The 15,810-nt window shown below is 30.8% G+C and overlaps 2 protein-coding genes across 4 annotated transcripts in view; one reads left to right on the top strand and one right to left on the bottom strand.

Annotated features, from left to right (window-relative positions):
• The window catches only part of LOC132739714 (uncharacterized), a 71,592-nt gene that overhangs the window by 43,483 nt on the left and 12,299 nt on the right, over window positions 1–15,810 (top strand). Inside the window, 6 exon segments of the mRNA XM_060727503.1 lie at window positions 318–537; window positions 882–1,055; window positions 1,331–1,432; window positions 11,546–11,646; window positions 12,805–13,006; window positions 13,943–14,046. Of these exon segments, the coding sequence (XP_060583486.1) occupies window positions 318–537; window positions 882–1,055; window positions 1,331–1,432; window positions 11,546–11,646; window positions 12,805–13,006; window positions 13,943–14,046 (903 nt within the window).
• On the bottom strand, window positions 2,449–9,001 carry LOC132739702 (putative ankyrin repeat protein RF_0381). 3 transcript variants are annotated; one of them, XM_060727473.1, is made up of 4 exons: window positions 8,577–9,001; window positions 8,176–8,201; window positions 4,465–4,692; window positions 2,449–3,627 (listed from the first exon to the last, which is right to left on the bottom strand). In XM_060727473.1, the coding sequence occupies exons 2-4, from the start codon at window positions 8,179–8,181 to the stop codon at window positions 2,473–2,475; spliced, it is 1,389 nt and encodes a 462-aa protein (XP_060583456.1). In that variant the 5' UTR covers window positions 8,182–8,201; window positions 8,577–9,001; the 3' UTR covers window positions 2,449–2,472. The 3 variants fall into 3 exon arrangements, with proteins under 3 accessions (XP_060583456.1, XP_060583465.1, XP_060583475.1); XM_060727482.1 differs by lacking the exon at window positions 8,176–8,201 and having other exon boundaries at window positions 8,577–8,998; XM_060727492.1 differs by lacking the exons at window positions 8,176–8,201; window positions 8,577–9,001 and adding an exon at window positions 5,332–5,518.

The raw sequence follows: 15,810 nt of genomic DNA, 5'->3' as shown, positions 1-15,810 counted from the left end.
TAATATATAATAATATTGAATTCCCTATAACATCAGTAAAGGGCCATGTCAACCTGCTTTTACATGCCAGAATTTGTTTAAGTCATTTTATTCTCGTTTAAATCATTCAAGTTTTTGGTATTTGTTAAATGTTTGTTTTTATTCTCGTTTTATTTTTGTTTTACTGAAAGGGAATTATAATTTTTTTTGTAGATATTTTGTTGAGATAAAACAAAAGTGATGACTATGAATTGTTATAATGATATTACATGTATATAATAAGAATATTGTATTATCATTGTGTTAAAATATATATTATAGGGTACCATTTCTTTCAGGTTCACTATTCACACAATAGAAGATCTACGCAAGGAACTTAACAGACGGTCAAATGTAGCAGCAGATCAGGTTTTACGCCCAAACTCACCAGAGGAGGTTCTACATGGCCACATTAATTACCCTGCAACAACCCCTGGTAGAGACACTTCTACACCTCTCATCTTCTCGCCTGCAGGTTGGAACCCAACGGCAGATGAATATGCTCACAAAAAGACGCCTGTAAGTGTTGTTAATTTAACATTTATTCTTATAGCTATGTGCTTTATGTATGGCATTAGAAAAAATACCTATACATGTACATGTATTTATGATTTTTTTTGTGTACTTGAAGTGTTCTTTTGTTGTTGTTTTTATTCTTTAAGATTTTAAGTTAAACAAAAACACTGAGGTTTTTGCAAACACATTTAATATTATTGTCAGAATTCTTATTTAATACCAAATATCTTTCAGAAATGGACATGATCAGACATCTCTTACTATTCAATCTTAAATTTAAATTCCTGTTTAAAAAAAAAATAATATCATAATAATGCAAAAATTTTATGTCATTATTTTCATTACAGCCTGTAGAGTACCCTCCTCGCCCAATGACATCACTGCTCAAGGAGAAGTTAGATCTAAAATTAGATCTCACCTCTCGGAGGATACAGTCAGCTGGTCCTATAGACAGGTCAAGGTCATCTCACAGTCCCCATAGCCCAAGAAATACACCAAGTAGCAGCCTGGATAAAAACAAGGTAAATGTTCTGTCAAATTAGTCTATGTTTCTTTGAAAAAAGTGTAGGCATGGCCTGTTAGTTAATTTATTGTAAAATCAATATACATGTACATCAAAGCTAAAAAAGCTAAAGTTTCCTTGCTCATAATTATGCTTTCAACTTTTGTTAACTTTCTGAAATTTTAGTCATAAAACCATTCATGAAAAGTTAATATTACAATGAATGGATTTATTCCTCGAGGTTTTTTTTTCTGAATAAAATATTTAATTTGACCGTTTGTATTGTTTTTACAGGAAGTAGAGCATAATGGAAATGCTAGCCAATCACCTGATTGTTTACATTGTGTCCTGGCTGCTGCCATGGCACAGGAACCAGGAGAAGAAGGTCAAGTGAAGGTCAGTGAATGTGTATGCTTTGTGTATGTTTGCTAGATGTATTTCTACCTCAACAATGTTTTACTTTATATTAGTGATATTGTCTTGTTTAAGAAGTATGTTTAAATAGTATATGTTTTACGTCTGCTTCTTTGAAATATAATTATGTATACACACTGACAAGATTCTTTTCCTGTACTCACATTACACCGGTATCAGACTGACCAGTCTTAGGACCAATCCCTTAAATCAAGAACCATTTCTTTAACAGGCTTTAGTTTGATATGGTCAGCTATTAAACTTGTGTTTTTGCAAAACAAGGTATAAAAAATTATGCTCTTCACAAGGCTACTGTTGTTGTATATCGAAAAAAAAATCTAATTTTTTATCTCAAAATTTGACTTGCACTCACATGTGATCTCTTGAAAGAAACACTTTGAACCATAGTTGACTGCTGTTATTTTGTTTTGCATATCAAGACTTCTGAATCCTGCTGATTTATTTAATATAATTTACATGTTCTGTTACAATGGTCAATTTTAATTTGAACAATTTCAATATAGAAGGGGCGTCCGTTGCCGGGTGGTTAAGGTTGTTGACTTCAAATCACTTGCCCCTCACCGCTGTGGGTTCGAATCCCAACAGGGACTTTGGATTCTTTCATGTGAGGAAGCTATCCAGCTAGCTTATGGAACGTCGGTGGTTCTACTCAGGTGACAGATGACAGTGACAAATGTGTCTTTTTTTTATAATAAATGATCAGTTTATTTCCTATCACAAAAAGTACTGATAGCTAAACAGTTGTAACAAAATAACAATGAAATAACATGTAAAAGGTGTATAGAAAGAATAAATAGATAAAAAACAAAAATAAAATTAATTCATCACAGAGTGCATAAATAATTTCCACTTGAAAGAAAAAAGCTGATTAAAGTTTGAAACACAAAAGATGGTTGAAGCTAAGGCAGTTGCAGGAAGTAATTTATCGAATATGATACATTATTGGCCTACCATTTGTCTTGTTTGTTTTTTTTAACAAGTCACAGTTACTAAAAATTTTCTTATTGTTTTGATGGAGATTTTTTGCTGTCAGATTTCTTAGATTCATGCCCTTCTTTGAGAATAGTTTTTAATTGCGGGGAAGTTGCGTAGAATTCCGCTAACTTGTTATCCTCATCTGGTGAGTCACGATCGATGCCAGCTTTTAAAAGCATCATACATATGTCGTGGCTATCAAGTTGGGCGGCATGATGAAGTGCCGTCTTTTGTCTATTGTCTCGTGCATTAATCATTGCACCCTGGTGAAGTAAATAGGTCATGAAACTTAAGGCATCTGCATTCACAGCATAATGCAAGGGAGTTAATCCATGAAGATCCCGAAAGTTGATATTTGTTCCTGCTTGAACTAGTAAAGTTCCGATGTTGAAACTTTGGTATTCGATTGCCTCGTGTAGTGGCGTTTTATTTCCTGTTGTGAGCATATTAACATTGGCATGCTGCCTGATAAGCAATTGGGCTGTTTCAGTTGCACCGTGTTTTGCTGTTATATGAAGTGGTGACTTTCGAAAAGTTGTTGACAGATTTACATCGGCACCATGATCTGTCAACATTCTTACAATTTGCGTGTTGTTTAGAGCACAGGCTAAATGTAGTGGAGTTCTTCCCATAAGTTTTTCTTTTGTGTTCACATTAGTTGTACTTTTTTTTAGAATAATGCGTGTTATGTCTACGAAAGGTCCATCAACTGCTAAATGCAAAGGCGTCATTCCTTGTTTATTTTTAATTGTTACGTCTGCTCCCTTTTGAATAAGTAGTTTTGTGATGTCTGTATTTCTATACTGTAAAGCTACATGTAACAAACTGTCTCCGTTACCATCAATTGCGTTTACTTCTCCCCCTTTCTCGATTAAATACTGAGTCATTTTAGCACTATTCCTTAGCAGCGTTAAATGTAGGGGCGTTCTTCCAGCCATGTCACGAGCGTTAACGAGGGCACCACGTTCAACCAAAAGATGCGTACCCTGCAGATTGTCTCTCATTACAAGTTTATGTAATAACGACATTCCTGTACGTTTAGAAAGTGTCTCGTTTATATCAGCACCGCTGTCAATAAGCATGCGAGCAGCAAGTAGATTGTTGTACAACAGCGCCATCTGTAGGGCCGTCTTGCCTTCATTATTTCTGGCGTTAATGTTCACCCCAAGGTCAAGAAGTAACTGAAATAGGTTTTAAAAAAATTATTGTCAGTTTAAATTTTCTAAACATGATGTGTAACCTTAATAATAAGTTATACAAGTTAAGCATTTTAATATATATACATGTATATGTAAAAAGTACGGAAAGTGTTTGTTGGATAATTAGAATATTAAATATAATTAAAGTTCATTCATGTATTGCACTGTTTATTGTATGGAAAATTTGGATTATTTAGACTCATATTATTAATTCATATTATAATTTAGTAAAGAGAGGCTGTTAAAGTTTCAGCTATGAAATAATTTTGTCTGTGTTGAAAGTTGTTTCTACATTATTATATCCTCAGTATTTGCGTCTGCTTTAAGGACACTTGAATTTGATATGTTTATGATTACATATCAGCTAGAATACTTCAAACTTCAATTCTCTGCACAAACATAGGTTTATTGATTCAAAGATATTGAATGTCGTAAATTAAAAACTACAATGAGCACATACAGGAAATTATTCATTTACGTTGCAAGGCCCAGTTTAAAATTGCCTTTTTGCAGATCATAAACTTTCTTACATAATTGATTTTTGTATGATAAAGATATATGTAGAATGAAATGGAAATTTATTTAATGTTCAAAACAGCATCACTTTAGTTGTTTTTTGTTGTTTTTTTTTGGCAGAAATTTTTTTGATCCATATGATCATTGCTTGCATTGTTCTCTCTACATATTTTGAAATTTTACATTAAAATAATGGTTTTGCCCAGATTGAAACGAAATATGGACAGGCTCAATGTATATAGGTTTTAAGGACAGCGAGCATTCAAAATATATTGAGTGAAAAAATGTAAAATCATAAGATACCTGAAGAATTTGGGGTCTAGATTGTTGTGCCATTGCATGCAGAGCAGTGCTACCATCTTGCACAATTATTGTACAAATTTCCCTCGAATCCCGATCATTCTTTAATAATAAACGAACCACATCTTCCTCTCTGTCATATTTCACGCACCGTACAACATCTTCTGCTTCCTTTTCTAACAGTCGGTACCCTCGCATCTCGGGCTCATGAAAGTGTGACAATTCCGTTACCTGAAGTATATTACATGTAATTTATCTTAGTGCAATAAATGTTTAACTCTTGTAAAGTTTAGAAGGACTTTACCCGTTACTGCACTAAGGTGATGATATGTAGGCCTTTAGTCTAATGTCAGCAACAGATTCTACACATGTGACCAATACCTAGACCAGCTTGCACTAACGTACCATCTGATCATGGTTTGCACTGTTCACTACTCAGTCAGAACTTATTTTGAAGTTTTCCCTAAAAATGATGAATGGTTATGTCCAGATTGAAAAATGGACAAGTTCATTTAAGATATTTAGAGTTATTTGGTTTAATCGAACACAAATATTGAATTTTGTATCAGATATATGTTGAAAATGTTAATATACAACATTGACAATTTTATGATTATAATTTTTTTCTGTGATCATATTTTACTATAATCCTATGGCAATCAATGATAATCTATTACTGAAACAGCTTTAAGGTAAATTTAAGATATAAACGTCATCAAAATAGTTTTACCCACCTTCGGTGTTCAGATATTATGCTTTCTGAGCTTCCTTAATGATATGAAAATATTGAAATAAATAGCAAAAAACTTGTAAATTTCAATATTCCTTTCAAGTTAGATTAAGATAAGTAAGTCAAATTTGCATTCTTACCTAATGCTGTCATTTTAAGAAGCAAAATCTAGCAAAGTGAAAATCATTTAAATTATATTTCCCATGTTATCACATTTGATAAAAGTTAAGTTTGAATGAAAAAGTTGTGTTTATTCATGATTTACTGTTGTTATAAAAAATCTGATCTATCCGTATCACTGAACTTTTTGTGCGTTTTTTTTTGTTCTGCAAATATTATTTAAAACTATAATGAAACAATTTTTTCTGCGACTGAATACTGCTTCAGAAATGTTTTTCAATATACACACTAAACAAACTGATATATATAAAAATAATTATGTAAACCATTGAAAAATCTTGAAAAGCGGCATCTAAAGCTATTTAAGTGAAAAATAGATAAGTGACAATTCTTTAGCTTTAAGCTAATGGGTTCATTCAAGCTAACAATTGTGAGGAATCGAAGTCAATAATTTCAAACTCCGATTTTTTTGGTTCGCTGAAAGACATCAACATATCTAACTCACTGTATACCATTGATACTTTTCTAAAGATTAACATAAAATATTGAACAGACTTTATTCTAGGCCGTTGAAAACCGGCCAATTTACCGAAAAATGATACAGACTTATCCATGGATTTCTGAAAGGGGAGATAGTACGATAATTGAATATTTAATACACTTAATGTTCAAATATGGATTTTTATACCTTTCACTTTCAGTTTGTTTTGTCTGGGTGTCGGGTGTTTGTACGAATGATACCACAGTTATCATAACAGAGAAAATCTCTTTAATTTATTTATAAATAGCATAAATACATGAAGATATATAAATTTGATAGTCTGACGAAAACTGTCTGATGAAAAAGTTCGTAACTTTGATTTAAACTAAATCGTTGATCTAAAATCAAAGAATTAAAAATCTCCTATCCTTTATGATTGAGTTTTTCTGTGAATTAAATCTCTAACTCCTTTGAATTTGATTAAAAGCAAAACTGTAGACCTTATTCCTCAGGCTGCTGAAGCAGACTCGAATGCATGAAAACTGCTTCAAAATTACTCCAGTATTTTGCACAAATTCAACAGTTGGGTTTAAAAAAGAACAAAACAAGAATTTAAAAAGCAACTTTATCCTTGACAAACTAGATAAATCATGACAATTTATCATGTTCTATGAAATCAAGACCTTTTATGGGACACAATGCAGCTGTATTTCCTTAAATCACAAATATTAATATATAGAAACATAGATATTTTAAGTGGTTTCTTAAATGAAAAAAGTAAAGTCTTAATGGAACTGTTTGTTTGGTTGGCTTTAATCCTTATGTAGCTTTAACTATAGTTTGTTTACAGAAATAATTTTTAACCATTCTTAACACACAATGTCTAATGATCAGATTTTGCTTCTTTTATGTTATCATTATATTAGCATGTTTCATTAGATTGAAGGTAAAAGGCTTTCAGATTTATTCAAAATGTGTTCCCCTGATTTCCGTTTTATATTGATCACTGCTTTAATTAGCTTAATTGGAGAAAATGATAGGATGAATGGAAATTTACCTTTAATCTTAATACACCTGTATTGATATACCGTACATTGTCGGCCAGCGAAAAAAGAAAATGATAATGAAAATTGTAAAATATTTAAATGACGAGGTATATTGAATAGTTAAAGTATGAATAAAGGTATTAAAGGTATTCTATGATGAATGTTTTATCAAAGTGGTTAGTGATTTGTAAGTTCTGTTATAATGATCATTGAACCTTTAAATTAGTAATTTCCCTCGGAAAATTGTATGTAAAGTTATTCCTTGGGGTGCAGGGTGTCCGTTTGACCCTTGAAATGACTCTTTGACTCTTCAAATTTCCAAAAGGCTTGATTTGACCCTCAAGATTTTAACTGGAGGGTCAAATTTTGTTAAAATCATGGGGATTTGACCTTGTAGTCGGTAAAACTTAGTCAAAGTGACCCTCAGGATTTCATGGCTAGTGAACACCCTGGGGTGAACGGAAATGTTAGACAATTCTTTAATATTCTGTTTGAAGGAGATAATTGAGTTTCTTTTTTTGTTGATTGTAACATTGTAAACATTTGCTCTTTTGGATGACTTGACCCTTAACCCACTGGAACCGAATATGATTAGCCTTTGCCAACTGTTACAGTCAACAGCCAGGTCAGCCAGTACAACTGTGCAGTCTGGCCATGCTCTATACTACTGGCCGACTTATATTAAGTTTTCATCATGATATTCCAAAAATTGTTTTGGACAGTTCCAAAAAAGGAAGCTGCACAAGTCCATTAAAGAAGTTTAGTAGGTTCTAGTAGTTACGACCTAACAACAGTAGAATCCCTACTTAAGACCACCCCGGAATTAAGACCACCCCACTATTAAGACCATTTTTTAATAATGTAAGTAAGTTCAAGACCAAAACTCCAACTTATGATCACAATAATGTTATTAAGGTTTTAAGAAATTGATTTTTATATTTCTTAAGACAATGGAGAGGAAAGTAGCCTTCATTTAATTACAAAATTCTAATATATGGTAGGATAGAGAAACTCTGCTTTAAGTATGTATCTGTCAGTAAATGATGTAAAATTAAGAAAAAAAATATTAATAAGATAAATGTGTAGGTATAAGAATAAGTTAAAGTTTTAATTTAACTATGATGGAGAACTTTTTTTTAAGAATTTATAAGTAAGATATTGAAATTACGCGGAATATATTTAGACTATTATGTTTATAAAAGTCAATTTAATTTCAGAAATAAACCTTATTTAAGATGTTATTTCAATATATCCATTGTTAAAAGATTGCTTGAAATGTAGAAGAAACGTTAAAAGAAATTAAAGTAAAATTAAAGTAAAATTAAACTAAACCTTACCTCCATGTTTTGAAAGGAATAATTGCCTATAAAATAGTAAATATCCAACTTGAAAGATTTTATCACAGAGAATCCCACCGTGTCCTGACTTTTTAATTTAAAATTGCCAAAATCTCGGGATAATCCATTTCATTACAATAACCTAAAATAACTTTGTCTTGTATGTTTTTTTTAAGCTGTGCGAGGGTTATCTTTGTTTATTAAAAATTTATATTCAGCTATGGTTAAAAATGGAAGTTATGTATTGAACATGAGACAAACTTGTTTTTGTCGTCTGCCATAAGTTGCCCTGAAGACAAGTGCCGATAATGTCTTAAGCAATCAATATGTTATTAATAAGATTAAAGATTGACTTTTGTTTATCCAGCAAGTGTAATCAACAAGATATGCCCGCTACTTACCTTGGCAGTATTAAATCATATCATGTCCTAAACGTCCACTTTTATCGCAAAAATTTCAAATGATATTACACTCCCGTCAATGTATCACTGTCCACTGAATGAAAAATTGTTTTCTGCGTATACCCACGTTTGATATACTTCTTTTAAAAAAATTGTTCAAAATGTCATTTTAGAAAATTTATGATAGTTTTCACACTTCTTTCAGTGTATCCGTGTTTGTTAATTTTTTTTCTCCTTTGAAAAGTTTTTAACTTGCGGTTGTTTAGTAAGTCTGAAAATATGTTTGCCGGTTTCATGATTTATTATATCATAAGAAGTTATAAATTCTATATAAGCTGTTGAATAAATTAATGCATAGTGATTTGCATAAGTTGATCGATGACAAATATTTAACAAACTGGAGATAATATTGACCGTACCAATGTAATTATAGAGCGTTGAATATCTCCTTAGAGCTTTAGTGTTAAAATTGTCCTGCACCGAACCTCGTAGGTGCTTAAATAGTACAAATATAAAACACTCTAAATGATTTTCACTCTCAATTCTGTTTACATTAAATGGTTTTATAGTTGTTTGGACTATTTGCCATAGGAATCGCAAACAATTAACATTTAATGCTTCAAAGAAATCCTAAACACTTTAAATAACCAATTTAGTTTCTTTATAAAGGTGTCCTATTTGCCAGTTTAGGAAATGAGCGTGTCAATATAAATGAAAAATGAATTTTCTATATAGAAATTGAGCATTTAGTTCTTAAATTAACATTTCTAAAGCTTTTATTTCTTGAATTTGTATGTAAATATGTTTAAAAAGGAGGAAAAAAGATGATAAATTCACATGAATTTCTCACAAAATGTTTAAACATTATACGCATTCTATTATCTAGGCAGACCTTTAAAAAATATTTCGAATCTTTAAATGATAAAAAGACACTTACAATACTGTTTATCATCATTGTTAGTCTTTAGTATTAAACTTTAGTCCTTTTCTTTCTGCTTAATTTTACCACTTTGGGTACTTAAGTAATCTTTGAGTTGGAATTGACCGTCTGCTGCAATGTTTTATCAGACTATATCAGCGTATCCTTGCTTGACCAGGTTATTTCGCTTGGTGATTAGGATAATACAAAGAAATTTAAACAGATTAGAATTAGCTTACTTCTGTCTGATTAAAAATTGTGCACTTATTGTATGAAATGCACGCTTTCATTAGGATATATTTTGCAGTCTAATTCCTGTTTTAATGTTGAAGTGTTATTAATGGCATTATAAAGTTCAAAAGTACACTTTTATTTTGTTTCATACATTTAGATAAGTATATTAGCTGTCAAAAATGATTTGTGTATTAAGTAAATGTGCAAATGTGACCTGTCAAACTTGAATTTTGCATTTGTTCAAATCCTGTATATGACAGCCATTTTGTTAAGCCCTTTAAAGAAGCACATCTCAGGATTCATGCTTATTTTAATAAAAATTTTGAAAATGTATTAAGTATAATATTTTGAAGCAACCAATTTAAATTTGCAACCCATGTAAATTACCAAAAAGAGGTCAAAATAAACAAAAAAGCCCTTAATTTATCAGAAACACAGTAGAAATATAGTTATAAATACTGAAAAATTAGTCATTAATCGCACATAACATAAATCTTGAATCTAATTTTACTTTTCCTAAAATCTTAGTACTTTAATTTTTCTCAAGTTTGACTTTATTGAAATATTTTGGCTCAGAAGAGAGCTAAAATCATGTACTGTAGTGTCTTACTGGTTAAGAAGAAAATATAAATTCAGCACAATAATTACCATTTTAAAATCCAATAAACTTCTATAAGTTTTCCTAAATCCATATTGCATGGACAAAAATCTAAATTATTTTGTCTCCAGATTTCCAGAACAGTCCCAGGAATCCATTGCATTTCTGTCAAATATATAAGCACAATTAGAACATATTGCTCACTAAGCACACTAAGTTATACTAAAAGAATAATCTCTTTTTATAAAGTAAACAGTTTAAACTATGCATGTTATAAAAAAGTACAGTAAGAAATTTAAGCAAGACTTACTATCAGGAAAGTTGCAACTTGTTTGATATTTTACCAATCATGACCTCTGAAGGGGCGAGACTTAGATCACAAAAATGCAGTCAAATTACTGTTTTATCACATAAACAATCACATACAAGTAAACTTTCTCATTTTGAAATTTTAACCAAAAAGGTGTTTTCAAATCTGGCTTATACATAAATATATAAAACACATTTATAAACATTTACATGTAATTTTTTTAAAGCTGTACACATAATGATCAATCAATTAGATCTGATTTACAATTTGGCGAGGGTTTTCAGAATTATTCCTGAATTTCAGCGTTTTTAGAATTACAAGCCCTGATTTTCTATTTGTATTAAAATATATTAATTAAATTCATGTTTTTCCGATTTCTTTTCTCGAAAAAAATCACTTTTTTTCCTACCTATGACAAAAATCATTTGCTATGAGGGACAAAAAGATAGAGGAATGGTTTTGTGAAGAAAAAAAATTAAACAATAATTGTCACATTGTTCCCTTATAAGACGACAGTACTGGTCAGTCCAGACTTGAAAAAAATAAATAGATATGAAAACTCTTGGATGAATTTATTTTCAGCTCTTGTAATAAAATTTATCACATTTGCACACATTGAACCTTAAAAAGTCTTTAAAAATGGTGTCTGAATAGGTTATTTTTACATTTGAATCTTACAATTTATCACCTTAGTGCAGTAATATGTTAACTGCTATTGAATTTTAATAGGAGTTTACCTGTTACAGCACTAAGGTGAGGATTTGATGAAGTTAGTATTGAGAAATGTTATAAAGCTTGCAATTTCCTAGACTAGTCTGAGTGAAATAAAATCACCATTCATATATAAAAACAATATATAACCCTTATATTATTTATAAATTTACCTGTTTTTCTGTTTAATTTCTTAGGAAAGTAATCATGAATGTACAGCAGACGGTAGTCCAGATCAGAATGAGAACAAACAAAACAATGCTAATACAGAGGCTAATTCTAAGAAGGAAACAAAAAGGTTAGATTTATTCTAGATATTGTGGGTCAATTGAAAGTCACTTTCCTGTCATTGCTCTGAGGTAGGATCTGAAAGTGACTGTGTTAAGGTCTTGGAAATGTGAGATAGCTAAACAGGAATTGAATAGATAGTCGAAGGCTCTACACAAGAACTAGCCCATGCCTGAAATAATTCACATAGAAAAATCGCCATATGACAGTGTCTTTCTCGCTTATGACCTTACCCCCCACACCCCCTCTTTGTAGCCACATGACATAACCTTAAACCCGTCCAAATATGAAAAAAGGCTGAAATTTATGAAAATGATAACTCAAACAGATCCATTCATATTTATTTCGCTTTATAAATATTTCAAAAGGGATAATTTTATTCCAATGGAGTTTTGCCAAATATTAAGCATGGTTACAGACAAAATTGTATTCATTGAGTAGACTGCACTTTTAGCACTTTGTTCATCAAATAGCATGTTTACATAGCTTACCAATAAAATAATTATTCAAACTGTTTTAGGATGTTTGTTTTTATTTACAGAGTTGAATTTTATTTTACATCATTAAAACGTTTAAAATTTAACATATTTACATTGTTGGTTCATTTAATGTACATAAAATGGATTTATTTTTCAGACACTTTAAATTGTTGATATCTTTTATGACATCATAACAGTTATACATGTATAATCCTAAGATTTTACATTTTTTTCTATGATTTATATGTTACATGTGCACAGGAGTGATATTTTTAAAGACATTGATAATTTAACATCAAACATTTTCACTTATTTATAGATCTTATACTAGTACATGTTAGAGAAATACTAGTACACTTTTACATGTTTGCATATATGATATTTCTTATGTTTACAAAAATGATATTTCTTATGTTTACAGACATGATATTTTACACAATTACAGACATGATATTTTACACAATTACATAAATGATATTTTATATGTCTACATATGTTATATTTTTCATGTCTACAGATATGCTTTTTACATGTTTACGTATATGATATTGTTCATGACTGCAGATATAATATTTTACATGTCTACAGACATGAGATTTTACATGTCTACAGACATGAGATTTTACATGTCTACAGACATGATATTTTACATGTTTACATATATAATATGACATTTTACATGTTTACAGAGTAGAATCAAACAAAGAGAATGAGATACCAGAAACTTCTCGTACAGAAGCGAGTTTAGCTCAGTCAGAAGATGAACCCGAACTTCAAGGTTTAGCAACAAACCGGAGCGAAAGACCAGCAAGTGCACCGGACACCGGTAGAAAATCAGGGGAGACAACTACACGGAAAATTAGCTCTAGTTTGAAAATAAATATTCCACAGGTACAATTTTGTTTTATTCCATAAAAAAACCCATATTATTACAGATTATTTCAATATTAGCTGAAGTGATTGATTTGTCACCCCTGATTTTGTAAAATGGCCTTGCCCTCTTTAAATTTGGAACTTTCCATTGTTTATTTAAGAAGTTTTAGTTTCAGCGATCTTGAATCGAGCAACAAACAGTATAAAGACAGGTCAGACGGCATGGATATGTGGGTTGGCCCGTCATTGTACTGGTTGCATAAGGCAAATCTATATCATTTAAAAAATTAAACATAGGTTGTTTAAAGTAGGTTTTTAATATTTGAATGCTCAAATAATTTAAATAAATTGCAATAAAAGCTTTCATATACTTGAAATGTTATTCACCTTTTAAATAAAATGGAGAAAATAAATGTCAAGTATTTTCTTATATTTACTTGTTTGTTCTAATTCATTTGAGATATTTGTTTATAAGGCTGGTTGAAGTTTTAATTCATCTTAAAAGATATTTATTTTAACTTTTTGATACAAATAAAATGAAAAACAAATAAAAGAAAAGCAGAGCATGTTTGCATAAGAATAGAGGCTGACGGACCAAATGAATAGTATTTTAGAGCCAATCTTAACAGTGTTTTGCTTTTTTTGCATATTTTGTTACTTTGCAGAATCTTGCAAGTTGTTTAGCTTTATAGTTTCAAGACTGCACCATTGATTTGATAATACAGGAAATACTCTTCAGTGGTAATACTAAATAAAATAAAGACAAAAGTTAGTTTTATAAATTTCTTAAATTTTCAAAGCTAAATTTCTTTTAAAGAAAAATTTGCAAATGCTATGTAAAAAATTGAATGCCTTCTGATATAGAATTAGAAATATTTGTTATGTTAATAACTGGTACTTAATTTCAGGTATATATACTCATAACATCCAAATAAACATGTAAATATTATGCAGGTTGAAATCATGGAAGAAGATGACAGAAGTGCCAGAAAAGGGAGAGCACCAGTGATCAAAGGGAGACAACCTTTTGTACCAGCTAGAGCTCCTCTTAAAACAGGGTAAGTCACTTTGTTTGACATGACAGGATAGGAGTCAGGGAAGGCTACTGTGTTTCTTAAAACAGGCTATGGTTTAAATTTTAACAAAGTTGGTTGTTTTTTAAGATAGGGTACATGTAGGTTACTGTACCTTTCTTAATTCTAAGTAAGAGTAGGTACGGTAACTGTGTTCCTTAAAGAGGCTAGGTAGCTGTTATTTTATGAGTTGGAAACAATCCAGACAAAATCCTCCAGGATAAGAAGTTTGTATGTACATTCTGGTACTTTAAATATAGTCATCTTAATTTTCATTATGTTCCCTCCCAAAGACAACAATAATCAGTTCCAAGTTTAAAGTGGGGCAAATCTATTTACACTGATTAAGCCATGTAAGGGTTTCATTCAAGCACATTAAGTGTTGAAGACTAAATACCATGTAAGATGGTGTTATGTGGTTTGAGGGATGTTACACTTTTCATTTATCCCTCATGAACAGACTCAATCAAACCGAGTCTGCAATTTTCTTGTAATTTTTCTTTATTTACATTGCTTTCAAGGGATCATCCATTTTCCAGATATTCAATATAAACTATACATGTTTTACTTCTGTATCATTAAGCATCATGTAATATTCATAGTTATTATTGCTTGGACTGTATTTAACCTGTGTATTCTATATGTAGGTGATAATAAGAGATCAAAAAGGGTGTATTTGATAAGGTTATTTAATTTGTTTACAGGACTGTAGTTTTTATTTGAATGCTTGTCACCATTAGGTTATGAAGCATATATTTATTATGTCACTCTAGTTGACATTTTTGAGTGGTAAAAATATAATAAATTATTGTGTAAGGTATTTTCACATCATAATATTTGCAAGTTTGTCTTTAATGCTTACAATATGTATTACTTACATGTAGGATACAAGAAGGATAGCTTTTGCTATTGGGTTAATATTTTGTGAATATGGCTCAGGCTCAAATAGTGCTAGATAGATGACAAATTTTCAAGGAGTGTTGTACATTGCACTATTTCAGCAATCAATAATTGGACATTTTATATATTTTTAAGTTTTAGGTGTTGCAAGATATATAGTTGTTCTGTGTTATATATGAGTTGTGTCTTTTTTGAACTTTCAAGACAAGAAGTTACTTACTGTAGTTATTCAACACATAAGGCAATGTTGATCAGCTAATAATGGATGTACAACCACCTTAAATTAGAGTATATTGTATGACATAATATATTTCATGACAGCAGAAATAATTGGCTTAACAGATAATTATATAGGTTACAAATTCAGAAATAAAAGCTGTTTTGTATATGGAATTTTTGTATTAATGATGAGTTTGAAAAATTCAAATGTTAAAAGGGGAGATAACCCAGATTGGATTGATATACATCACAGGTATGTGTGTTTGGTTTTGTTATTGAATATGTTAAATATTTGTATTCATGTAATTTAATCCTTTAAGTGCTGGACCCGAAAGCATTAAGTCTTTGCCACCAGTATAGAGCCAGGCCAGCCCGTGCAGTCTGACCAGGCTCTATACTGTTGGCTGACAAATTTTAAATATTCAAATTGATATCCCTAAAATTGATAATGGACAGTCCCAAAAATGGAAGTGGGACAAGTCCTTTTAAGATATTCGGCATGTTCAGGGTTAATCAGGGAAATGAATTATTGTGCTATGCAATGTCTATGCAATGTCTAGTAGAGAAGTATTTGATCAGGGTGACTCTGTCCTGTGAAGATGCTGAGAAATATCTTTTATACACATTGTG

This window comes from Ruditapes philippinarum, unplaced genomic scaffold (genome assembly GCF_026571515.1).
Source record: "Ruditapes philippinarum isolate M1 unplaced genomic scaffold, ASM2657151v2 ctg1997_1_1_1_1, whole genome shotgun sequence".
NCBI lineage: Eukaryota > Metazoa > Mollusca > Bivalvia > Venerida > Veneridae > Ruditapes > Ruditapes philippinarum.
This window is presented reverse-complemented; position numbering and strand designations above follow the sequence as displayed.